The 26,166-nt window shown below is 41.3% G+C and overlaps 1 protein-coding gene across 1 annotated transcript in view; it reads right to left on the bottom strand.

Moving 5' to 3' along the window:
- Positions 1-23,837, bottom strand: part of atp10a (ATPase phospholipid transporting 10A) — a 33,750-nt gene extending 9,913 nt beyond the window's left edge. The window contains exons 1-14 of the mRNA XM_067597754.1: positions 23,059-23,837; positions 19,031-19,235; positions 17,813-17,898; positions 14,799-14,905; positions 14,578-14,709; positions 14,259-14,389; positions 12,539-12,791; positions 12,204-12,421; positions 11,929-12,123; positions 9,640-10,198; positions 5,007-5,110; positions 4,430-4,556; positions 4,068-4,252; positions 2,570-2,924 (exon numbers count right to left, since the gene is read on the bottom strand). Coding sequence (XP_067453855.1) covers positions 2,570-2,924; positions 4,068-4,252; positions 4,430-4,556; positions 5,007-5,110; positions 9,640-10,198; positions 11,929-12,123; positions 12,204-12,421; positions 12,539-12,791; positions 14,259-14,389; positions 14,578-14,709; positions 14,799-14,905; positions 17,813-17,898; positions 19,031-19,235; positions 23,059-23,483 — 3,082 coding nt within the window. The 5' untranslated portion in view covers positions 23,484-23,837. The remainder of the gene's footprint in view (positions 1-2,569; positions 2,925-4,067; positions 4,253-4,429; positions 4,557-5,006; positions 5,111-9,639; positions 10,199-11,928; positions 12,124-12,203; positions 12,422-12,538; positions 12,792-14,258; positions 14,390-14,577; positions 14,710-14,798; positions 14,906-17,812; positions 17,899-19,030; positions 19,236-23,058) is intronic.
- Between the last annotated feature and the right edge of the window lie 2,329 nt (positions 23,838-26,166).

Raw genomic sequence — 26,166 nt, 5'->3', positions numbered from 1 at the left:
TAGTTTAGCTTAGCATGATGACTGTGAAAATTAACCCATACAGAAACTGAAGTGTAAAAATGTCATGTTGTGGTTTTATGTGGGGTTAAGTGATAAACAGTTTCTAAGCTGGGTTGAGTGATGTCGTGGTGCTGAAGCAAGGAGCAAATCTAACAAAGTTGCTGATTTTCTGAACTGTCAAAACTAAAAGACGCTGCCAATCTGTTGATCATTTTTAATTGTTTAGTATATAAAATAGCATAAAATATTGAAAATGTCCATCACAATTTCCCAGAGCCCCAGGTGACATCGTCATTGCTTGTTTTGTCTGACCAATAAGGCTGCAACAATTCTTTTCACTGTCAATTAATCTGACAATTATTTTCTCAATTAATCAATTGCTTGGTTTATAAAATGTCACAAACTGTGAAAAACACCCGTCCTAATTTCCAGAGGTGACGTCTTCACATTGCTTGTTTTTTGTCTGACCAACTGTCCAAAACTGTTTACAACTGTTTCACATAAGACAAAGAAAAACAGCAAATCTTTGCAATTAAGAAGCTGGAACACGGTAATATTTGGCAGTTCTGCTTGAAAAATTACTTCAATGATTGATCCATAATCAAAACAGTTGCTGAAAATTTTTCGGTTGATTGACTATTGGATTAATCGGCCAATTATTCAACTTTACATAGAAATATTCAATTTAATAACATAAAATCTGAAAATCCTCACATTTGAGTAGCTGGAGTCAGCAGATGTCAGTATTTTGCTTGATAAATGGCATTACATGAAATTGTTATCTATAATTCATTTTCTGCACATTGACAAATCAATTGAATTATCTCAGCACTTCTGACGTGCATTAACATAATTACTTATTAAAATCTTGCTTATTGTAAACTTTTTCAATTGCTGTAATAGAAAGAAATACAATTACACATTGAGATGTTCTACATGAGGTAAAATATAATCAACATATAGACTACAGGAGTCTATATATATATATATATATATATATATATATATATATACATAAGGTGGATGAGGTCTGATAACCTGCTGTTGTAAAGCTAACATCACTGTTCTGATGGTTGATAGAGCTTCACCATCGCCTGCGGTCCTCACAGAGATGTAAAATCAAAGAGTGTGAGGAGCTACAGTGTTTCCTCCACATTACTGCTAACATAGCAATGACAGAAAAATGCTTGCCTGGCAAAAAACCGGATCCTCCTGAGTGCAGCAGGAACAAATAAATGGCAAACAGTGAAAAGAGTCATAAGTCACATTCACTTGTCACCTCTATTATGCTGCTGCTTCGTTAAGCCAAAATGTGTAATTACTAAGGTGCCTTAAAATAACATTGTTTTGACTCAGTGGTCACAGCAAGGATGCAGTAAGTATGAGAGTGCACTCCTCTCTAACCTAAATTTCAAAGCAATCTCATATTGACCCCATAGAAGGAAGAACACACTGGAGCACTCACTTTTTCTTTTATTTATTCGTCACTTAGTTTCAGATTCTGTGGGCGAGATATAAATGTGTTTGAGCAAAAATATCAGACTGTGTGAAACACCTTCAGGTTGTTCACACAGGGATGATAAGTTCCAGTGCAGGCTTTAGTAAAGTTTGGTAGATGACATGTAGACTTAGATCTTACAGTATCTCTACAGTCACTTACCAAAGCCTGAAATTTGTGAGTCCAGTCTTAATATAGAGTTTGCTTTAAAGGGGTACTCCAGCGTTCAAAGTCTCAAGTCCAATCTGCAGGAGCCCAAACGCAGGATGTTTAATACTTGTGCAGTGAAAATGAGGCTTGGCATTAGTTCACGTTAGGGTGTGAAAAGCAAACTAGTTAACACTTAAAAAAAAGGCAATAAACTGTCTAAAGAAGTCACTGCTGAGGTGAAAGTTTCAGACTTGAGGCTCGACACCTGGTCGTTACTCAGTGTTCCCAGAATCATCAGTTACTAAACCTGAGTTTTGACCAAACAAACCAAACAATCTGTAGACTGATTTCTAACACATTAAGGATGTATAGAACCATGTTAACTTTTCACATTTGAACACCAGTGTACAAATCCATACCAAACCTGTTTCTTATATAAAAGGAAAGTAATTGATTGATAAACTACTTTAAGAATTAAATGAGTCAACTTAAGTAATAATCTCTTTGTTTGAATTAATAAGAGCTTTGAGCTTTTCTTCACACTGATCTTTTCACCTGTCAGCAGCTGTTTGCTCAGGCGTGTTTTGATCTGTCTGGATGCTACTGGATATTACCACCTGGTGATAGCCTAAAGGTGCAAGAGTACAGCTTTTAGTTTAAAATCAATAAGGTAATAAGGAATGCTTCATCCCAAATTCAGCTCTGAACAGCCGCGAAGAACAAGACTGGAATGTATTTCACTTCTAGGGCCAATTATTTGTTCACTGATGGAACATTATGATTTCCTTTTTTTAACAGATATATCAAAATATGTGTATTAATTGCAAAAGTCTTATTGTGATCTCATGTAGAGCTCAAAGAAAAAGGGTCATTACCCATATGAATGTGTGTCAAAGTGGATCTTGTTGACCCGTGACTTACCTATTGCCAGCGTCATGACCTTCAACTTGTTCCGCACCAGTTTGACCACCATGCTCTTCTGCAGCGGTGTGGAGCGGCAGCAGAGCACCGAGCGGCAGCTTCTGGCAACAGCCAGAAACTTATCCTCCAAGCTCTTGTCCAGGGCATAGGCCAAGGTCCGCCCATCAATTACCAGACCCAACCGGTGCACCATGAAGGGCGCAGTGTGGGAGGATGAGGACGGAGATGAAGAGGGATAGATCTCGAAGGGCGCAAAGTTAGTGTGGAAGGTCTTGGCAGCCTGGTCTGCAGAGCTGCAGAGGAATTTGGCCTGGATGTAGTGTAAACTCTCCTCCAGCAACAATGCACACGCCTCCTGGTTCAGAGACAGACACAGAATGCGTTGGAGTTCAGGACAGTAAATTGTTTAATATCAAACTGCCTGACCTGGTTCACATCTGGCAACCAGATGTGTCAACAGCACAGAATTAAACATTGCCGGTCCTAAAATGACCTGAATTTGTGGAATGGTCTGGATGTGGAGCTAAAATAAAGTACAAATATAAATCAGTTCAAGAAGATATACAAAACAAATATTTTTAAGAGATATGAGGATGAGGAAGGGTTGTGTTAACTGTATAAGTTTCATTTTATTGACACCGGATGGATATTGGGATAGTTGTTTATAAATTGTATATATGAGTTTATGGATGAGGAGTTTGGACAGGGGTAGGAGAAATAAGTGTACACTTCTTCCTACTCCTTTTTGAACATGTAACATTAAATTTGTACTGTTTATAAGAATTTGTTTATTGAGTTTGTTGTATAGGTTTATTTCACTTTATTATTATTCTTGTTTTGTTTTTATCTGTTTTTTAATTTTTACATGTTTGAAATAAAAATAGACTAAATAACCTCATTTTTTAATAAAGGTGGTTTTCAATGAGCACATACAATACATTATGTTAAAGGAATAGTTTGATGAAATATGTTTTTTCGCTTTCTTGCTTTCTTGCTGACAGTTGTACAGTACGAGAAGATTTATACCTGTATGAAGCTACTGCTAGCAGCTGCTGAGCTTAGCGTAGCATTATGACTGAAACAGCTACTATAGCCAACCAACTCTACACGCCACCTCTAAAGCTCACTAATTAACATGTTATATTTCTTTTGTTTAATTGGCACAAAACCTTCCTGGAGTCTTACTGTCACTTGAGCTTTAGAGGTGGAACCAGGCTAGCTGATTCCCTCCTTTTACAGTCTCTGCTAAGCTTAGCTAACTGGCTGCTGGCTGTAGCTTCTTGGTCAACAGACACACTCATGCCAGTGGTATTTAATCTTTTCCTTTAACTCTCAGCAAGAAAGGGAGTACACATATTTCCCGGAATGTCAAAACTATTCCTTTAAGGATAAAAACATTAAAAGAATTTTTTGTGTTATATTTCTTTTGTGAAGCTATTGTTCTGTCTCCTCAGTGAAGCAAGTCTGGCTTAATAAAATCCTAGAAGCCACCATTCACCTGAGAGTCAGCATTCAGTGTCAGGATTTCCTCCTCGGGATCCAGCAGTTTGCAGGCATACGCGATATTGACAGCAGTTTCCTGTTTGTCGCCAGTCAGCACCCATATCTGCAGGCCGGCCTTCCGCAGGGAGGCTATAGTTTCAGGAACGCCGTCCTGCAGCCGGTCCTCAATGCCTGTTGCTCCTGTGGGTGAAGATACACGACTGTGACAAACCCCCCAAAACATCTGCAACATGAGCCAGCATTAATATTCTACACAAATTACCATGGATATCAGGGTTTAATCCCAGCGTCAAATGTAGCATTGACATGGCATCTTCTTGGGAGGCCTAAAAATGAATAAACAAATATAACTATTACCTAAAAGCTGGAGGTTTGTCTCCAGACGCAGGGCCGACTCAAAAAGCAGCTCCTCTCTCCCCTGGATGGCCGTCTCAGCCTCCAGGTGACGCTGCAGCCAGCAGGCATATTCCTCCTTGCTCAGAATCTGAAACAAACACATAAAAGTTTATACAAACACAGACACACACACACACACATCCATACACACCATCATTTGTTAAAACATTAAGGGGAAATTTCACAGTGGACCAGCTTCTCATTCTCTGCCTACATGGCAGAGGATCCATGGGAGAATGTGAGACCTTGAGAAGGTGTTTTATCACATTGCTTTGGTGACGGGCTTTGCACAAGCAGGGATATAATGAGCCTGACTTGTGAGAGCATAAATTAACAGCCTGGGAAAGTGGCACAGATTGCAGCTGAGTCACGAAGAATGTCACTTTGGAAAGGCCGGCCCATGTGATCATCTGCGCTGGACTACAAACACAAGCTGCCAAATAGCCACTGAGATGCATCAGCTCCTCTCTTCTAAAGCACTTTAATGAGAGAGGGCATTTGTTCAGCACTTCTTAAAAGGTTTATGGATCCCTGTTACCTTTTTTGCAATGCACAGTGTGCGGAGGCCATCTGCAGCGTACAGGTTTAGGTAGTTCTGGGTCCTGTAGACAATCTTTTTCTGGCGTTTCCCTTTGGAGTTACCTGGAAAAAATAGAAAAGGACAGAAGAGAAAGATTAAATATCCTTGTTTTCAGGGAACTGGCATAAGTAGTTTAGCATTTTGGTTCCAGATTGCCAAGGGCTTCTTCCAAGAGGCACATGAAAGCCATCTGTCTTCACGCCTAAATTAACCATGTATGCTGCGCCTCAGTATATTTCACCAAGTCTTCATATTACTCATCGAGCTGAGACTGGACAATACTGAGCAAAATAAGACTTTAAAGCTCATTAAAGAAAGATTTTTACAAACATAACTGATCTATTCTATTTTCATATGATTACATATGACATATACATGTTTTGAAGTATCATGTTTTGTTAGTCTTGCTTAAGTGTGTCTCTGGTGTAGCATCTTTGGCATCTTTCTGGCAGGGGGACAGTACATAAACAGATTGGCCTTATCAGTCTCCTGACACAGATGCACCAGCCAACACTCGGATTGCCAGCCTTGTAATCTCACTAATAACACACCAGCTTGGCAGGCACCGCTACACATGCACCGCCACGCAAAATCATTTTCACTGAAGGGAGCAAATTAACAAAAAACTGTCAGTAATCTAAGGAATTCAAACACTGACAGGCTGACTTGTTTTCTTCACCGTGATAAAAGACTTAAGATTGTCCCATTTAAAAGTAAAATGTTCAGTTTTGCTCGCTAATGATTCTGACTGACAACTCTACTTTCTGTAGGATTTTTGTTGTTTGTGATAGAAACTCTCTTTCCTCTTTGGCTGAGAAAAAAAAAGCATTTCCAAGGACAGCAGGAGTTTTCCTTTTTTGACAAATAGCTGCTGGGACCAGACAGCCTTACAGACGCAGGTGGAACTACGCATAATGTTTATTTTTCCTACCCATGAAAAAGGCAAAATCCACCTAAAAAAGTATTCATATCCTGTATGTAAAACCTGTATTCACAGATTGCTTTGGTCACTTGGCAGGGGAAACAAGCTGTAAACACAACACTAACATTTTCTCAGCTTTTAAGTAACGTGTCAGCAAACGGTTGCTTATTTGATCATCCAGCAGACAAATATTCACTCTCTTTATAGTTCTGCTTTGGTTTCCAACAACTCCTGCCTCTTCAGCCGCTAAATGCTCCACTGTGTTCACCTACTTGCTCTTAACTTTGCTTGCCTGTTTGTTATGGGGCAGTAGGGTACAGCGGGTTTCTTTCTGAATTCAGCTGCCTGTTGTAGTCAAAAAACGACAGCATGAGAGGGGTGAGAATGAACCAAGACAATGAGCTGAAAGACGCTAAAAAGCTCTATAGAACTGAGGAGATCTTCAGAGTCAGGCAATAATTATCTGTGAGTTCACCACTATGAATGACCCCTTACGCATTTGATCTGCTGTTATTATGAAAATATTGATTATGGCAGCTTTAATAGTATTTTTTTACGTTCAAATAAGTTGTAAATGCAAGAACTGTGAGCACACAGACCCAAGCTTATCATCTAAAGGACTGCTTGTCATCAAGATCTAATATCTTCAGTGGAAGACTTTCAGTGAAAATGGTGCATTGAGATAAATAACATTACAATTAAAATTCTGTTTTAAGGTGGAATTCTCTTTAAAACAGGAGCCTGCAGCAGGAGCGAGACTGCAGTTACGTCATGGCCCACGCTCCAACTTCTAAGCCCCAAGGGTCTACAGTGAACCTCCAGCACCTCCATGCGCACTGTTATTAGTGACACTGAACAACTCCCGTGTCGCCTGAATGGAGCCATTATGGAGGTCTGTGTTATGAGGAGTCTCAACTCATTCTGAGCTCTAATTGGCTGGTTTTACCCAATGGTAAAACAAAGTAGTGAGCTGTCTCTGCGAGGACACACCCAGCCAGCCATTAGAGCTGCTGAATTGAGACACATGGTGGAGGAAGGGTGGGGTGGGGTGAGAACTGCCTCGATGGAGCCTCTCCTCTAGCGATCAGCACTGCTTTGTGAATTTTAAGTAAGTGAAAAACTTCTGAAAATGGCTTACTGTGCCAGCTCAGGCTTTGCTCAATAGAGGGCAATAAAAATGATGAACAATCAGCACTCCCACGGTACCTAAATGCAAAGGGACCTGCGTGGTCCTCGTAATGGAAAATCGATACAATAAATCATATTGTAATTCAGAATTCCTCCAAAAGAATAGGACTGCACCTCAGCTGGAAAACATGCCAAAACAAGATGGGAGTGCTTTCCTCCATTGATGTGTTGCTGTCTTGATTCAGCGTAAGGGGATAATTTAGCTGGAAACCATTTTACCGCAAAGCCGAGATGCCTTGTCGAGATGAACTGCTTGCCTCTAATGAGCGGGAGGGAGCCACTAACCAGGCATCTGAAATAAATGAAATACCCACACCACATGACAGCATGCTTTTACTGAAAGGAAGTCAAGACGAGTTGCTGCGCAGGTTGATGCAGCCCATCAAAATATAAATATGTGGAATATATATCACCAAGTTATGGGGCTTTTACACCCAGTACCGCATCACGTTCTGAAAATAAGTCTAGATCTTACTAAATCATGAGCCGTGTGTGGAGAAAAAAACACATTCAGATATCTTAAGAGGAGCTCTCTGGTGATTTAGTATTACACTTTCATAAATTTACACTGACTTATTATGAATGAACCAACAACTGTAAGCATGAAGTCATACTGGATGACAGGTTACTCACTGATTGGACAGTTTGGTGAATCAGTACAAGCACTACAAGGACCCACTTGGGGAAATTAAATTGTGCAAACTCTATCTAGGCCTAAGTGATGAAGAGCATTATTAGTGGAGACTGCAACTGGACCTTAAAAGGGACAAAAAGGAGGTAGTTAATGTGTGGTCGCTATGTTTCACTCACTTTCTATTAGGGAAATGCTAAAAATAAAGAGCAGGAAACAAGGACAACACACCTCTGTTTAAACTGCCTTTCACATTCTGAGGTATCAGAGAAAATCTCTGCGCTCACGTGCTGATGCGCATACATGTTACCATGGTTACCAAAAAGTAACAAAGCTATATGTTGCTTAGAAAGTTGTGGAGATTTTATTAACAAATCATGATCAGCAGATAGATTTAATAGAAGTTTATCTTTTGAATTCATACTAAAATTACATATTCATCATCACAAAAAAAGAAAGATTGACAGCTTTCACACCAGCATAAAACCAACCAAACAGTAACTGTACCAGAGTACAAAACCCAACCAAACAGATTAGACATCACCCTTCAACTCCACGTGCCCAGTTCATAACACAGGCTCTCTGTTAAAAATTTGTCTCAAGCCCTGATGACATCATCAGGGTTATTTTCTCAGACTTTAAAAACCTCCTTCCACAGCCACAGAGGACACAATACAACGCTTTTCTAGGCTGAGCAGTAGTATAATCGATGGACCGCTCTGTTAATGTGTGGCCACAGAGCACTGGTTCAGTTAGTATTAACTCTGTTGCAGCTTTTCCAAAAAATAGTTGATCAATTGATTAAGTCAGCTTCTGAAATGGGAGTGTTTGTTGCTTCTCTCTGCTTTATATTATGTAAACTGAATATATTTGTGTCTTGGGCCGTTGGTCGGATAAGACAAGCAATTTGATGTCACTGTTTTATAGACTAAAACCCTTAATCGTGTAATAAAAAAACAACAAAATAACAAACAATGAAAATAGCCATTACTCGCAGCACTACACTACTGTGTGCTGTGTTAAGTGTTCAATGGTTGTGCTGAAACAGTTGTACTAAGCACCTCTGGACAGATTGTGTACAGAGCATTAGTGAAAAGTGCCTGTGTAGCTCTTAGTGTGCCTGGAATACTAACAAGCTGGTACACCTTTGCCATTAGGATGTTAAAGAACTTGAAGCGTACGGAAGATCAGAGAGGAAAAAATATACAAGGAAGCCCGGAAGTTTATTTGTTTTTTTTTTTTTAAAAGGACCAATCAAAGTAGCATTGAATTCTGCAGCAGTGACTTGCTCTAAAAATACTACTTACGTAACATGCTTGTTTATAACTTTACATCAGTGGAAAACATGAAGGTTTGGGGTGAGAGGTGGGCAGTGAAACGTTGAGTGCTCTATAAAGATAAAGACCACCACCCTGTGCAGGCATGTTGGTCCACAGACAGTGCAAGCACTCAGGAAGGGAGCAGGCTCAAGAAAACGTGTTTTCACTGTGTAATCACACAAAACCCAAAGCAGCTACAACAAAAGGCAATCAATCATTTAGAACTGACCAGTGTCAAGTGAAAATATTCTTAATTTGTTGACATGTCCAGTGAGCCCATGTGCCAAGTGAAGATTACATCAAATGATTTGTGGCCAATCTCTGGTCCACAGCCACCATTCATCAATTCTGGTTGAGATGTCTGCGGACGTGATACAGCGCCAGCCACACAGCACTTCAAACCAACAGCAGTGTCGTCATTTACCAAGAGAGTACCATCTCTTAATTGACCTTAACATTATGATAAATTCCTAACTGGACACCACAATAAAACTGCAGCTACAGTGACGGTATAAATGAGCGTTTTCCTACCTGTGTCAGGAGGTTTGATAAGGTCCATGATGACAGAGTCTGCTCCTTTGGTATAGACAGTGATCTGGTCCGTCAGAGGGTGTCTCACCACCACAGACATGCGTTTCCTGGTGGAGTCGAAGCCCAGTGTGTGCAGCAGCTCAAAGCTCAACTTCCCCAGGTGGGGCAGTTCCACCGTCACCTGGTCAGGGAGGCGTCCGACGAGGGAGCACTTGTAGGCCCGGGCAGCGTAGACCAGCGCTGCCTCGTCAGGTGACTCGGCCTCGTAGCGCAGCTCGCCCTCCTCCAAGGCCCAGGCCCTCCCGTCGTAGCAGGGCGGCACAGGGCTGAAGGCGTGCTCCAGGCCTCTGGGAGAACGCTCCTCGTCCAGCTTGGTGAGCGTGCTCTCTGCCGAGGGGGAGGACAGCATGCTGGAGCAGCCCTTGTTTGAGGAGCGGTTGGTGATGAGGCTGGAGGAGCTGCTGCTGTTGGAGCCAGAGGTCAGACGGCTGGGGGTGAAGCGTTTGATGAAGTCCTCGATGGTCTTGACTGGGGACTTCAGCTCAAACCTCATCCGGACCTGGAGGACATGAAGAGACACAAATGAACAGATGGTAACTGAGTCAATCAAACTAATTCAAACATCATTACATTTTGCAAATTGTGCAAATTCTACAGGTCAGTTCCTGTTGTACAGAAGACTTCTGCTCTGATGGAAATGCACCTCCTGGATTCATTCCTTTAGCCAATTCTTTATCCCAAGGTGGTGCAGGACAATAGCAGAGCGAGTGACTCACTTTGAGGTCTGCTGGCAGCAGGAACCTCAGTTCTCACGCATACTGTATATATGTATATATAAATCATTCAGGTGCTAGATTAGCCACAAGGGCATCATAATAAAATGTGAACAATTACACTGGCACAAAGAACAAAAAAGCACAAACAATACAAAAAGAAGAAGGAAAAAAACACAAGGTACATTGTTCTGTGCAGATTTTGTCTTATCAGATAACCTTCAAACAGAAGAACAAAGAACATAAATAATGTGTCACAGCCTAAAGCGTAATCTGAACAGATTTGTGCATCTGAGTGGCAGCACAAGCGAGCTACTGCACAGTGTGGCGAGGAGAGGATATCACCTCTGAACAGGACAACCACACCCAGGCTCACACAAAAACACAAAACACGGATACACACATCAAAGATGCAGGCAACAGAACAGTGAAAGCTACGTGCAGAAGGAGACTTTGTGAGTATTTTTGAAAGGTTTTTGTGCTATTGAGATAGTGTTTTTCTTGGATAACTAGTAAAACACACTTAATTCTTTTTGTCAAAAGATGGAAACTACATCCATGTTGTTCAAAAAAAGAAAAACAAAATGCGTGCAAGATTAGAGAGGCCCTTGCATTAGCGTTTTGGAAGGATATCAGTAGAATTAGCCCCTACTGGATCTCCCACTGATGCTCCCTATCATACCTCCCAGCTTTCTAGACATTAATCTTGTTTTACAGCCAATCTCAGGAGCATGCTGACACGAAGAAACTAGTTCAAAGACTGCAAACGAACAGAAAAAACAACAACAGCAAAAAAATATAGACTTAGACTAAAGTTATTAATGTGATTTTCTAGGAGACAGTGCACCGACATCTGTAGGAATCCTCAAAAGATATGATACCATATTTTTCTCACAAAATGAGGTCATAAATGAGAAATATGGGGTGTCCTGGTGGCTTGGGGCAGCAGTTCCCAACTTTTTTTTTTGCTTGTGACCCATTATAATGAACCAATGAATGTATCCTGTCATACAATATCTCTGCACAGTATGGCATCCTGTGCAGTAAATACAGTAGCCAGCTGGCGATGGTCGTCAACAACTAAAAACGACTTTCATCAGAAGGCCACAGAGCCTCTTGTGAGCTCAATTTATTTTAGCAAGAGAGCTCCGATGCATTGATATGTTGTCGGCACAATATTATAAGTTTAGCTGCTTCACTGATCCAAGAGACATGTCTATTAAAGTAATTAAACACAAGGCCTGCTTTAACTGCTAGTTAGACGTGACAGTCTACTTTCACACAAACAGAACACACACGGGTGAGAAAGGCAAGAGTCAAAGCAGAACCAGTGAAAAAACAGACAATTTCAACTGTCAGCTCTTACGGTTACATTCAAATTCAGTGTAAAACAACAAAAACACTTCTCTGTCAGTCAATCGGACCAAATCAACGATCTCATTAATTTCTACATTGGGATAAAGTCGTCCCATATTGACCTGAAGTAGGTGTGAGATTTTGTTGAGGTGACTCTTACTTTTTGCCTGGGCTGGTTTGGAGAGGACACAACCACCGTGTTGCAGATGGTTAAAGCGATGAAGAAATCAATGATGTCAGAGAGATCAGAGGGCAGCTGGGACATAGGCTGGCTGTGGAAGCGCATGAAGTCCATCTGACTGCTGCATTCATTGACTTTGTCTAGGAGCTGAGGGTCGGGGGTGATATCTTTCTCCTGCATGACAGATGAGAGTTTATCAGTGGAGAGCAGACAGCAGAGAGTATGAGGACATCGGGACAGTGAAGAGCACTGACCATAGGGCTGCTAAAGGCCGTATGTTTAGACAGGATGCTGGCTCGCTTTGCCTCCGCCCTGCTGCCTGTCCTGCGGTGGGACTTTGTGCTCTGGGAGCGCAGCACCACCCGGGCGCTCTGGTGGCTGGTCACGCTGTCCCGTCTGGGCAGGGTACCGCCGTGGGACGTACACTCTTCTTCCTCAGAATCCATCTCCTGGTACATAGCAAGTCTTCTAGCTGGATAACACACAGACACATATCATTGAGAGTGACTTAAAAAGGCAATAGCTGCTAATTGTTTTTGAACGGGGATGGAGGATGTTTATGTTGTACAGTACTGCTGGCTTGTCTCACCATTGGCGTCATGGGAGTACTCCACTCCTGCCACAGTGCAACGTCGAAACACCATCTTGTTCTCCGTCAGCGTGCCTGTCTTGTCAGAAAAGATGTATTGCATCTGGCCGAGATCCTCAGTGATATTAAGAGCTCTGCACTGCAGGTGAGAGTCTGTCTCCTCGTCGTACAGATCCATGTCCTGATGGATGAAGTACACTTGGCAGATCTTTACAATCTCAATCGACACGAAGAGGGAGATGGGTATCAGCACCTGGGAGAGGACAGAGTGTTTATTAGAAAGGAGGTACAGCTGGTTATCAGTTTCCCCGGCCTATTTTGTGAAGCATTTGCAGTAAATACATTTTACAGCAGTGATTCCCCTTGTACCCCCTTGTTCCTCTTGGGGGTACTTCTGCAGTCGCTTGAGGGTGCATGGAAGGATTGTGGAGTAGCTCACCTAATCTTGAAAAATAGAAATTATGATTTGAATTGATGAAAAAAAAAAAAAAGAAAAAAAAAATCCACATATTGAGTCATCTTTAACACCTGAACACCATGTATTGCCAGTGTGTGAAAACTAGCAAGCAAGCAGAGGAGTTGAAACCATTAGCCAAACAACTGATGGGTAGATGGTTTAAATGGTTAAAATAGAGGAACAAAATACACAGCTGGCCTTCAACTAAAGATAACTAAAATTTATGTATTAACAGTTAAAATAAGATCGCTAAAAGTAACCGATAAATGGTTAAAATAGCTATAATTAATGGAGAAACAGTGGAAATAGTTAAAAGTAATGGATAAATGGCTGAAATAGTTCGCTAAAAGCAATGGATAAATGGTTAAAATACCCTAACCCTAAAATGAATGAAACAGTTGAAATACTTGTCTAATAGTAATGGATAAACCAGCTGAAATAAATGGTAGCGTTGATGAGGTACCCCTTCAACTACACCACTGTTTATTAAAACACTGTTGGAAATAATCAATGTTTTGGAGTTTTACAGCTTTTCATTCACTTTTTAAAAAAGGTCAAAATATTCACAGTGCAAGTAATGATATATAGGTGTATTGGGTATAGGTTTGATTGTTTAAAAAATGTTGGTGTATCCCCAAGTGGGACATTTCCAAACAACATTTCTGGAAAGTAGTTTGGAGAAATGAGTCATAGCTTTTGGGAGGACAATTCAGCCCGCACACTCTCTCTGTGCCTTGGAGCCAACAGAGTCATGTGTTTATTTGAAAGTGTATCAAGAAATGTCTGGCAATACTGGAAGGTCTCCAACCACAAACAGTTACTATTTGTACAGTGAAACCAAACTGCTATCTTCACTAACTTTCCATTTATTTCAAGTGTGACCTGATACCAGGTCAACTGGAAGCAACATCTGATACAGGACAGGGCGACATTTTCTCTGACATTTTTGCATGCAGGGAAAAGAAATAAAAAAAGGATCAATAGCTGCCAGGTGTCAGTCACTGGTTCTTATTTTGATTCTTTATTAGAAAGATGATTTTGCAGCATGAAGCATTTTCTTCCTCACTGCTTTTCCAGATATAAAATGAAGATAAGGATCTAGAGGTCACGCATCCTGAGGGCTGCAATAACTACAGTCAATACTTTGATTCATAGCAATGCTTGTATACAGTGGCGTAAAACATTTCAAACTTAGTGATATGCCTTGTTCATATCATCACGTCACTGTGTCTTTGTTCCATTCAGTTTCTCCCTGTTTCGTACCTGAAAGACGATGATCATAGTGAGGAAGAGATAAATAGCTGACATGATGGGTGATAAGTCTGTCCCCTCCGGACTGAGAACGTCAAACACAGGCCTCTTATCTCCGTACTGAAACATCCACAGCCCATGACCTGGAACAGCAACACCACAAGGTCAACTCATATAAACACTGGAAGGAGGAGATAGAAATACAACTCAATCCAAAAAGGAGATTTTATTTTCTTTTTCTCAATAAATCCAAAGAAATAAAATTGAAAGTTCTCCACTGGATCACAAGGATTTCCAACATTAACTGTTTAACTCTTAAACTGCTACGCACCAACAGCAGCAAACAGGCACATGACCAGCAGGATGATGACACACCAGAACACATCTACATTCATCTGTCTCTCCAGTTTACTGCGCTTGTAGCGCGGGCCGTTGTTGTTCAGCATGGCTTTGGTCTCGTGACCTGCAAAGACACACGGCGTTAGCAGCAACTGCTCAGGGGTCAGATATGGAGTGCGGCAGCTGACAACATGCTTATTTTGGGGGGCCAACCTGCGTAAATGACTATTCCCACAGCCTCCTCTGTGTTGCGGATGGTGCAGCCTCTCAGCAGCAGGTTTTCTTTGTAAAGTGCATCTCTTCTGCCACTTCGATGGATTCTGTCAAAAGTGGGTTACAAAATACTTGAAAAATTACTGGAAGTGCTGGTCCAAGGCAAAATAAAACATAAATAAAATACTGATAGCACTGAAAGAAATACAGTATCCCTGATAGCAGAGTCCCACTGAAGACAACATCAGTTTATTCTGCTGAGCACCTCAATCGATCACGCTCTAAAGCATCATGGTCTTCCCTCACCAGGAGCCCTTATCTCAGCACAAATTCCCTCTGATAGAGAGGCACTGACCGTGCTACCGCTCCACACAAACCCCTCGGGTTTAGAGTCAATCAGGCAATTCACCGCTTCATCGCGGACCCTCAGACTTCAGACTCTTATGTTTAAAGCTTGTCAGGCTCATCTAGGGTGTAGATGTCATACAAAGACTGCATTCATGCTCTGAGTCAGCCTACCAAAGAAGTTCAAACCCCTCTCAGAAAAAGCCTTTCAGCATGTTGAGATGTATTAAACGACGGGCAAATGTGCCTGTTGTGGGGGAGAGCAGAGCTTTTAACGTCAGCCTTAATCCCATTACTAAATCAAGGATTACAAGTGTGTTGGTTAAACAGCTCGCAACCTTTAGCCAGGAGCAGCTCTTAATCATCTCTGTTGTAGCTTCTTTCAAAGTCACGCAACTGTCAGCATGTTTACCAACAGGAATGGTCATCCTTTGGCCTCTGACAGCAGGCAGGCTGACACGTCACCACCATTATAGATTAATAACAGTGTCCCTGAGCTCCGGGCGGCCGTAGTTCACACACAGCTCGTCCTAGTTCATAGCTCACGCTGTTCGAGAAATTGATAACACTCTGAGACGCAGAGTGCTTTCTCTCCCTGGAAGGTAGAGAGATTAGACTCAGTGCCATTGGCCATAATGTAATAAAACACTACTGAGACAAGCCCCCCCCTCTCCTCCCCAACCCTCTACCCTCACCTTCGCCGCTGTGCCCAGTGCTCCACTGTAGCCTGGCAACCGAATACCTGTAGCATCTGGTCTCCTTCTGAGCAAAGAATAAATGTCATAATCATGCGAGTGCAGGTCAGCTTGGCCGCTATACTGTAAGCTCAGAGGAGGTTTCTCATCTTTTACCTCACACAAACTTATCCAACACATTTCACTGCGGAGACTCGATGAACAGACCATGGAGACACACTTGGCACAAATCCAGCTTGCTGTAAAATTGGCAACAGTTGAGAAGTGGCCAATGCAAACACAGTGCCTATCACTGATAAACATGAACATAAATATCTTAAAGGAGTACTCCGGTGATTAAGTCCCCAGTGTGGGTCAAACCCTGAATCCTACACTTCCTATACTGTAACTGGATTGTTTTATTTATTAGATCCTCCCTTCCTGGAAAATCCTTCCACATCTTTCACACTCCATCTCCCAGTTTGTAACCCAGGCTTTCTATTTAAATATCACGCACATCTCCAGGTCTATATTTATATTCTAAGACTCTAATGGATTATCTCTGCATGATTTACAGTTCAAATAACTCCTTATTTATCTCGTACTGACTCTTTATGCAGCCCCTCAGTTCAGCCTCTGTCTGAAACAGGCCGTTATAGCTCCTGTCTCCTGATGAGGCCACTCTGTTCTGATTGGTTCCCGGAGGCTATGTAAACAAAAAGAAGTAGTAGTAGGATTTCACTTCTTCTTTCTGTTCTTCACATGAAATATAAACTTCTCAAATGCATCTGTACATGTTTGAGCCTGAATCTAATTCGAAATATGCGAGTGTGAAGTGTGAAATGAACAACCCGTGGAACAACCTTAGCGATGAAGGCTACGGAACGGCCGGCCTTTATGGGAATGTGCGAAACAATCTGATGTCATCACCAGGAGGAAATAGAGGTCACATTGCAAACAAAGCGCAGACTGAAGCCTGGGCTTTTGACTTTCGGGAGCGTTTTTACAGACATTCGCCTCAAGTTTTGAAGCTTTTGACTATCTTTAACATCATATGTTTGACATCTGACTTAAAAAATAACAGCAAATCATAACAAGCATGATATATCCCCTTTCAAAAACATGTGTATCCAAGTCCACGGGTGAGATAAGCCTGATGACATCATTAGGGTTATTATCTAAGACTTGAAAAATCTCCTCCGGAGCAACAGAAGACATTACAAAACATGTTTTCACAGGCTGGGTAGTTCTCCTCATGACTGACCTTTGTCTGTAGGATAGGTGGAGTTGCCTATTAAGTGTTCAACGCTGTTCAGTGTTTCAGGGCTGATACACCAGTATAAAGTGCTACATGTTGGTGAACAGATGTCACTGGTCACACACTGGTTAGTCACCAGTTATGTCAACAATAACCACAATCTAAATAGCAATTAGCTCAAATGTGGTTAATGAAGGAGACAAACAGATTAATACGACATGATGAACTGAATCATGGAGTAAAACTTCATCAATCCTTCTCATCTTCTACAATACTGGACCCACCAATCATGTCTGCACATCTTGAGAAATACATATCTTGCAACCTGCAGCTTTTCTACTGTAAACAAAAAGGGACGCAAGGTGTAACACAGGAAGGGAAGCATGTTGTTGGTCAATACTCAAGTTCTGGTGCAGACCAAGGAACTACAGCTTCAGTAATCAGGGCAAACCCAGCTGCGACCACATCCCAAGAAGGCAAATTGTAATCCTGACCTGGAAAAACTGTTCAAATCATAATTATAAGTTGGAAAATCCTGGCTTGTAAACAAAACCGCACTTTCGCATAATTTCCATATTGGAACTAAACATTATTCATTACTCACTGCAGCCATTAACCTACAGTGACATACAAATGAAACGTGAGACATGTAATGTGAGTTAACAAATAAGAAAGCTGATCATCTGATCACCACCACCACATACCATAAAGAACTGAGCAGACGAGATAATACTCACATGTAGCCTCTGAATCTGTTCAGGTCATTGTTGGGCTTTTCACATTCAATTATGCTGTTGTACTTCGAAGGGTCAAAATCACAATCCTGCAAACAGACAACAAACAGCTGGTTATTCAGGCGGTGACAGATCCTGAACGCATCATACTCATTTCCTGCCTCGTAAAACACTTACAAAGCTGATTTTTGATTTTTTTTTCTGAAACCTGCATTGTTTACATCCACGTTTACAAGTTTGCACTCTTCTTCTTCCCTGCCTTTGCTGGTATGTTGCTACGTTTATTGGTACGTTACTGCTGCCTGTAGATCAGTGGATTCATGTGAGACCATTGGTACAAATGTGTTTGTCCTCCTGTGCGAGTCCTCCTACGCATGCATGAGACAAACAAAACACTCGTAAAAAAAACTGCTCTATAGCGCTACTAGAGGTAAAAAACTGCACAGGCTACTAGGGCTGGGTATTTGTACTCGATTCCTTTAAGGTATCGACCGAAATAACCCAGAACCAAGGAGCATCAAAACTTCTCCAGTCAAATGACACCTGCATTCAATCCTTTTTGTACCCAGATCTAGAAGAACATGACTGTTTGTATGGTTTTGCTTGCAGCCAATCACCTCAACCATTCTTCAAATGTAATGCGACGTGTGATTGGCCCACTAACGCAGCAGCTACAACCTATACAGTCTGTGGTGATAATACTTCATTGTACAGTTTTGTACAGTTATTTAATAAACATTTCAATAATTTCAACACTTTCAAAATGTCTTCATGTAAAAATCATTTGGATGGGGAGCAGTGGTGACATTTTATGCAGCTGAATGCTTCCATTCATATAATGCGTATTGCATGAAGTAGAAAAAAAAAACAAAAGATATGGGATGAAGTACTCTATTTGTATCGGTATCACTTTAAGGGTACTGGCATTGGTACTGGTATCGTTATTTTTCATACAATACCCAGACCTACAGGGTATTTTTTATGAGAGGAGCTGTTCAATCTACAGCTTTTCACTAAAAAGCACACTACAATATGGGTAAATGTTCATTATTTGGGGATATACTCGTTTCTGATTGGCTGAAGGTTGAGAATATAGTTCATATGCTGGTCAGAACGTTTCTATGTCACTTGTGTAACCATAGTAACACTCACATTTTTGGGAAAGGTGATTTTTCTTTTTTTTGCTATCAAAATTTAGTAGTAGCCGAGTAGCCATCTCACCAGGTCGAAGAAGCTGCGGACGACCTGCCTCTGCTTGAGGTTGGTCTCTCCGTCCAGTGTGGCGGTCTCAATGTGGCACAGGCGGTCCGGGTCACTGGAGCTCAGCAGCAGAACGTCGGCCGGAAGGATCTCGTTACATCGCAGCCTGATGAAGTCTCCCACCCTCACCTCCTTCCAGTACTTCTCCACATAACGTCTCTCGGCTCTGCCAGAACAATGAGAGGGCAAACAGCTGGTGTAAGCCGCGGGATAAGAGACACGGAGCTATTGTTTTCAATAATTGGTGGTTCTATAAACAGAAACGTCAGCTCGACTTACATAAATCTGTATGGGACAGCAAACATGTCATGCATAAGAAAAGACAGCCTGTTTGTTGATGCTGAAACTAAACCAACTCCCGAATTCTGCATAGTCAAACATATTTCTCTAGACGTCCTGCTCAACATGTCCATCAAAATACTAAAATCTCCAGGCAAAGACACACACACACACACATCTAGCGCAACCTGTCCAACCACAGTCTGATGTCAGCATAATGTGACACTGCATATTCATAGGATAACAGTTTTGGGGTGTAGGTGGATGAGATTTGGACCTTTTCGGATGGTTAAACAACTGATGAACAATCCCACTCATATGACACAATATTATCTCTGTTACATGGCGGACACTGTTTGAAAAAGTCTCACCAGGGTTTTTCTATTTTTAGTCAACCGAGTTGTTCTTCTCACCACAAAATGAGTCAATGCTGTCTCGGTAGGACACTGTATGTGATGTCACTATTCTGTGCAGGACTCGCTGCACTCTCAGCCATTAACGTGCAAAATCACTCAAGGATGGATAATAACTCTGAGACTTTGCTAATGGTAACCAGGGTTCATTTCTGACCAATTTGATATTCCCGGTAGCAAATATGTTAAATAATACATATCTTGCACGCTATAAAGAACAGTCCACAACTGTAAAGAAAAACACTCAGTTATTTATTCATAACAACCCCCCACTGACATTAATGACTTGCATCCGAGTACATAAAAACATTCCTTTCCTTGAATTTTGTCACTGAAATGCACGTGGTGTCAGCATGAAAATCAGAGTTTTTCCATGCACGCTATATACCAGACTGGACAAACTGATGGTGAGCGGAACAAAAAAAAAAAATCGACATTGACGCGGAACATATAACACGCAAGACTGAACTAAAAACATGTTGGTAACGTTTCCTACTCTGCCGTTACCTGAAAATGAACCAATATCCTGAGGACAAAGAATAAACCTGCCAAGTAAGTGCTTGAAGTTTGCTATTACATAAAAAGTAGCTTCAATGCAAGGTGTGAGGTGACTCTACAAGAGTCTACAACTGCAAGAGACCAAGGCCAAGGGACAAGGATTTCATCTGTAGGGGTGGAAGTGGCCGTATAAGACTCTGAAGTATAATATGGTTTACTAAATAAAAGGAGTTTATATTAAAATGCCCTCATCTTGCTAGTTTGCAAGCAGTGTAACAGATGCTCTATTTGAAATAAATAAGCTTGAAGACCCCTCCAGACATGTTTTATGATATGTAAAAATACTCTGCTTGAAATAATAACATGTGTCTGATATTTTTTTCACATTTTTTCCACAAAACAAGTCTAATTACATCATTAAAATCCCAAATATGTCATCTCCTCCTTCTCTCTCATTGAAACATCCTGAATCTACAAATATACAAATATTACTCATTTCTCAAGTTTAGCCGCTGGAGACAATACGTCTCCTACTTCACTGAAAAGTCCATTAGAGTATGCGTTTGTGCACTGGAGGCTTCACGTTTCCACATCACACTTGTGTGAGTTGCATACTGGACCGTCATTGGCTCCAAACTAGTTGTGATGTCAATAATCCTACTTGTCGGCTTTAACTCAGATTGAAGATGAGAACAGAGAAACTTTCCTCCTTCAGCAGATGAATGTGAAAACAGCCTTCTAGTGTCAAACTTTGCACATACATCATTCTGCACAGTGAAGCTCAAACATCCAACTGAAGTGACAATAAATAAAACACATGCTTGAGTGCAGGGAACTTTAAATAAGCTTCTCTTAGACATTGTCTTCAGTTTTCTACTTTTGTGCTGAGTGCATGTGCCACTACTCCGGTGAAAGGAAGACAGAAGATATTTCTTACAAAAAGGTAGAGATACAGTATATGTTGCCATAAATAATCACACATATGAAATCCTAAAAATGTTAATATATGCAGACTCCCTGACGGGTAAATTTACATTTCATATGCGTGAATCTAAAGAGCAAATGGTTTTTGTTATCTTTGTCTTCACACCTTATTAAATGCACACAGCCCAGTGCAACCATAACATACCAGTATAGTGTGTCTATGAATACTATAGCTGTTGGAAATACTCCTTGCGCTCTTCTTACTGGTGATCTTTGTTTAAAAGGTTAAAGGCACTGCTGTTGTAAGATGAGGTCAATAGTCTCAAATAGAGAAAATTCACAATTGTGGTATTCCTGTTATGTTTGTATTTAAGGATTTCTAACTGCTATAATATGCCTCATTACTTTGTATAGATAAAAATAGAAAATCAAATCTGCACAACAGTAGTGTTTTTAAAACCTACTTATACTTTTTTTTCTGGACCAAACATAAAAAGTGAAACGAGGGCAGCGTGATGAAAATTCATTATTTCTGCAGTCTACTGGCTGTCAAAAGTCTGTCCTTGAGTGTTGCTTGAGTGTGAAATTAATCTTCCTTTCTTGTCAATTCTTTGTGCAAGACAACAAAACAAGTACAGTAAATAGAGCAGTGAAAAAGTGGCCCACACACATCACTAATTAATTATCCAGATATGGACGGACAACAACATGATAAACTGGACGTTCAGTGACCTGTAGTCCAGATTGTTTGTGGGCAGCAGATGTTGTTAGCACTCTGGAAAACACATGAGAGCCAAGTATTTAGTTTTCAACAAACTAAATTCACTAGAGCTAATGTGTGATTTGACTGGTCATGGCTACGTCTTCATTTAGTAGGAAAATTCTGGAGTAAATCTGTCATGACAAACAGGAAGAAACATCATGTTTCCATTATTCAGACTTTGTAAATATTAGCATTTCTGATAAAACTGGAATTTCCCGTAACATAAATAAAACCTCCCTGTACTTTGCCACGTGAAAAAGTGCCTGTCTGAAGATGAAATGTATCTAGATGTGGTTCACCTGCAGTTAGAAGTTCTCCAGAGAAATAAATCAATGCAGAGTTTAAGTGACTGTGTATCTAACCTTGAGAAAACAAAAAAAAAGTAGCACGTAGGTTAAGTCAAATCAGCTGTTGCCAGGTTCAGAAAGGGAATGTTTTGTACAATATTGCCACAGCAGAAGAAAATTCAATTATGTCCAACCTTGACAGAACAACTTGGGTCAAGACTTCAACTAAAACTGTGGAGCCACTAAACACTGAGCCTTTTGATTACCATGAATTATGCTCTGTACGTGAACGACAGTGCTGCTTTTCATTAGCAAAATACACTCTGCGCACATAGGGTCAAATAGTTAGTAGTACAGAAAGCTTAGGGGAGAGACAGGTCGTCAGGTAGCGTATGACAAGACGGGAACATCTGTATTCTCTGTTTCACACGCCTCTCTGACAGATAGGTGAGCACGGTGGTGGGCGACAAACTAAAGGTTTTCTGGACTTTTGGATTCCACATGTCATCTTCCTCATGTGTTAGCCAGGTTTAGCTTTAAGGCCTACATGTTCACATCCTGAAGCCACAAATGATGAATAAATCCTACAAAGAGACTGACAGCTGGGTTCATGCATGAAGGCCCAGTCTGCATGGTCTGGCAGGAAAGTAAAGAAAATGTGTCCTGATTGTTTTCTTTTAGCCTGGAACAGCTGATGTGAATGTGTGCAAGATGCATTAGAGAAGGACAGTGTGTACTTTGAACACTAATGGAAAAACAACTGAACACACAAGGTTTCAGCAACATCTGGACACTGCTGGCTAAGAGTGTTTAGGCCCAACTTACCTGCTGTAGACCAGACAATCCATGTGATTGATTTCTTTATCCGACCTGTGTCTTCTGTAGTCCTCCCATAAGTCTTTGATGGCAGTGACAGATAAAATGAAAACTACAGGAGCCAGAGCAAGTTCTGGCTGAAATGCATTGACAACTGGAACAAAATTCAGCAAGGCGATAAACACAAAGTAAACATTGGCAAACCTATGAAACTGTTCAAAAAGATTCTTTGGCAGGAAAGACAGCACAGTGTACTTGGTCGTCTTAATCTTATTGTTTGCATAGTGTCGGTTTGGGTTTTCCTCTCCTTTGGCGTGATCATACAGTATGTTTGCGTGGACAGTCCTGGTTTTGTTCTCCTTGGTTTTCTTCTTTCTTTGCCTTTTGACTTTTGTAGCTTTGGCCATCCCGGCGTCTTCGCCCTGGCGCGCCATAGCCAGCCCCGCTTCAAACTTCCCCACACTTTAGGTTTTCGTGTCCTCTCACACAACACAACACAAAGTGCGAGCTATGTTATCATTCTTTCAGCGTACGGAGAAGAATTTCATCAGTCTTTTCGTTTAGTCACACAAACTGCTCATTTTCATCCATGTCGACTCCTCTTTTCGCCAGTCTGAGGAAAACTTCTGCTTGTTTAGCTTCTCCCTTTTTTTTCCTACTGCTGGGAAGGATGCTGAGGTAGGAGGACAGTCCCCCACAGCTGGGCAGATGATTTATAAATCATGTGGAGAGGCCTCCGCCAGTGGTCGCAGCCTGCTGTTGCGTACGTGGAGCAGCGGATGCGCGCAGTTTCAGCAAAGACAGGACGTCCGTCAGCGGGTCAGGGGTCGCACTCCCCTGGAAATCTGACCCGCTGGCCCCTCCTATGAACGGGGCCCCTCCTCGATCCAACCTGGGGTTTTTTTTGTGCCTCCAAGTGCCACGCGGTGTTATTGGAGTTTATGCAGTCCACACAGGAAGCAGCCACACTGAGAAATGTAAAAGTTTATATGAGTAAAACAATATGGTGAGCGAGAAGGAATGACTCATTTAAAGAGTTTTCTTTTTTTTTTTGAGTATTGCCTGTCTGGAATGTGTACTATTTTATGACGTAGAAGTTCAGTAACAACAACAACAACAACAACAACAACAACATATTTTAAGTAATTATTGCAAGTATTAATAATAATTTGTTATGAAATAAAAATTAAAAAATAGTTTAATCAGTTTCGTGTTGTTTTGTCTGTGTTTTATTTTTAATTTATTTTTTGGTTTTTTTTTTTAATGAATTTTAGACAAGACAGTATCTATCTCAGTAGCTTGATAAAAATAAAGAAAAACAAGCAATAAGTAGTAAGGTTTTAGCTTATGAGGTTATGCACTCTGTGAAAAAACATCAGCCATGTTAATTTTCTCTGCTAGCTCACCTGTGAAAATTGGCTAACTGAGAGCTAAACATCAGTAATTTACACAAAAACAGCATTTTATACATATTCTTAGAGCTTAAACCTGCATGAACTGTAAACTACCAGTGAGCTGCTGGCTAGTGATGAAAGTTGCTTCTCCATCTTTAGCGTGCTACCAAAGACCCAGATTTTTGAGTTAGAGGAGAAACAAAACAATTAAAATGACACAGAATATAGCACTTACATTGTTAGGTTGCTAAAAACTTGACTTTAAATTAATCCTAATGTTGCTGTGTGTCTGCTTGTGTGGCAAACACTGAGTCAGGTTCAACTTTTGTATAAGCTGAGGATGTAGGACTTTAATGAAGGGTGGGTGTATGTAGGATATAGGCCATTACTAGGTATATACTGTATGTCCGTACTGTACTGTACAGATGTGAATTGAGGTATGTATTTGTGGATTACCTACCACAATACACATTTGTTTTTAAGTAAGTCACTTGAACACTTGTCTTTTTGATGTTATGTACAGCGGCCATTTAATTACAGTACACATACCTATACCCCAATAAAATAAACTTCAATTTTTTTAAAATTCAATTTCATTTATGTGACGCCAAATCACAACAGAAGTTATCTCAGGGCACTTTTCACATAGAGCAGGTCTAGATCGTACTCTTTATTTTACAGAGACCCAACTTTCCCCCATGAGCAAGCACTTGGCGACAGCAGAAAGGAAAAACTCCCCTTTAACGGGAAGAAACGTCAAGCAGAACCGGGCTCTAGGCGGGCGGCCATCTGCCTTGACCGGTTGGGTTGAGAGAGAAAAAAGGAGGGAGGGGGAGATAGGAGAGAGACACACAGAGAGGCACAATAACAGTGATAATAATAGAAATATGACTAATAATAATAGTATTAGCAGACGTGGGCGTCAAGTACACCCTACTGACCTATGACTGCTCAGCCAAGCATCCAAGCAATCATTTTGTGAAGATTGCAGACGACACAGCAGTTGTGGCAATCATCACTCACAACGATGAGTAAGAGTACAGGCAGGAGGTGGAACAACTGGAGACTTGGTGCAGAGCAAACAACCTCTGTCTTAATGTGAAGAAAACAAAGGAGATGATTGTGGACTTCAGGAAGGGTGGCAACATCCCCCCTCCCCTCTACATCAGAGGTGCAGCTGTTGAGGTGGTCTCCAGCTTCAAATACCTGGGGGTTCACATTGCTGACGACCTCACCTGGAGCAACAACACAGCCGGCATAGTAAAGACGGCCCACCGATGCCTCTACTTCCTGAGGAAGCTGAAGCGTGCTGGCCTTGGCATTTCAGTCCTTACTTCCTTCTGCAGGTGTTATGTTGGAGAGTGTCCTCACTTCCTGCACCTTGTGGTACGGCAACTGCTCTGCTGCAGACAGAAAGGCACTACAGCGGGTAGTGAAGTCTGCACAGAAGATCATTGACAGCAGCCTACCCACTATCAGTGACATTTACATCAGCAGGTGCAGGAATAAGGCTTCTTGCATCATGAAGGACTACACCCACCCTGCAAAGGGACTGTTTGCCCCCCTCTCCTCAGGCAGGAGGTTGCACAGCATTGGGGCCAGGACCACCAGGCTAAAGAACAGCTTCTTCCCAGTAGCTGTGAGTCTGATAAACTCTGCATCACACTGATATTACCTTGCAGTTTAACTGCTGCACCTTACTGAGTGATGTTGCTTATTACCA

Source organism: Thunnus thynnus, chromosome 8, assembly GCF_963924715.1.
Source record: "Thunnus thynnus chromosome 8, fThuThy2.1, whole genome shotgun sequence".
Taxonomy (NCBI): Eukaryota; Metazoa; Chordata; class Actinopteri; order Scombriformes; family Scombridae; genus Thunnus; species Thunnus thynnus.
The sequence above is the reverse complement of the archived record's forward strand: the minus strand, read 5'-3'. Positions and strand labels throughout refer to the sequence as shown.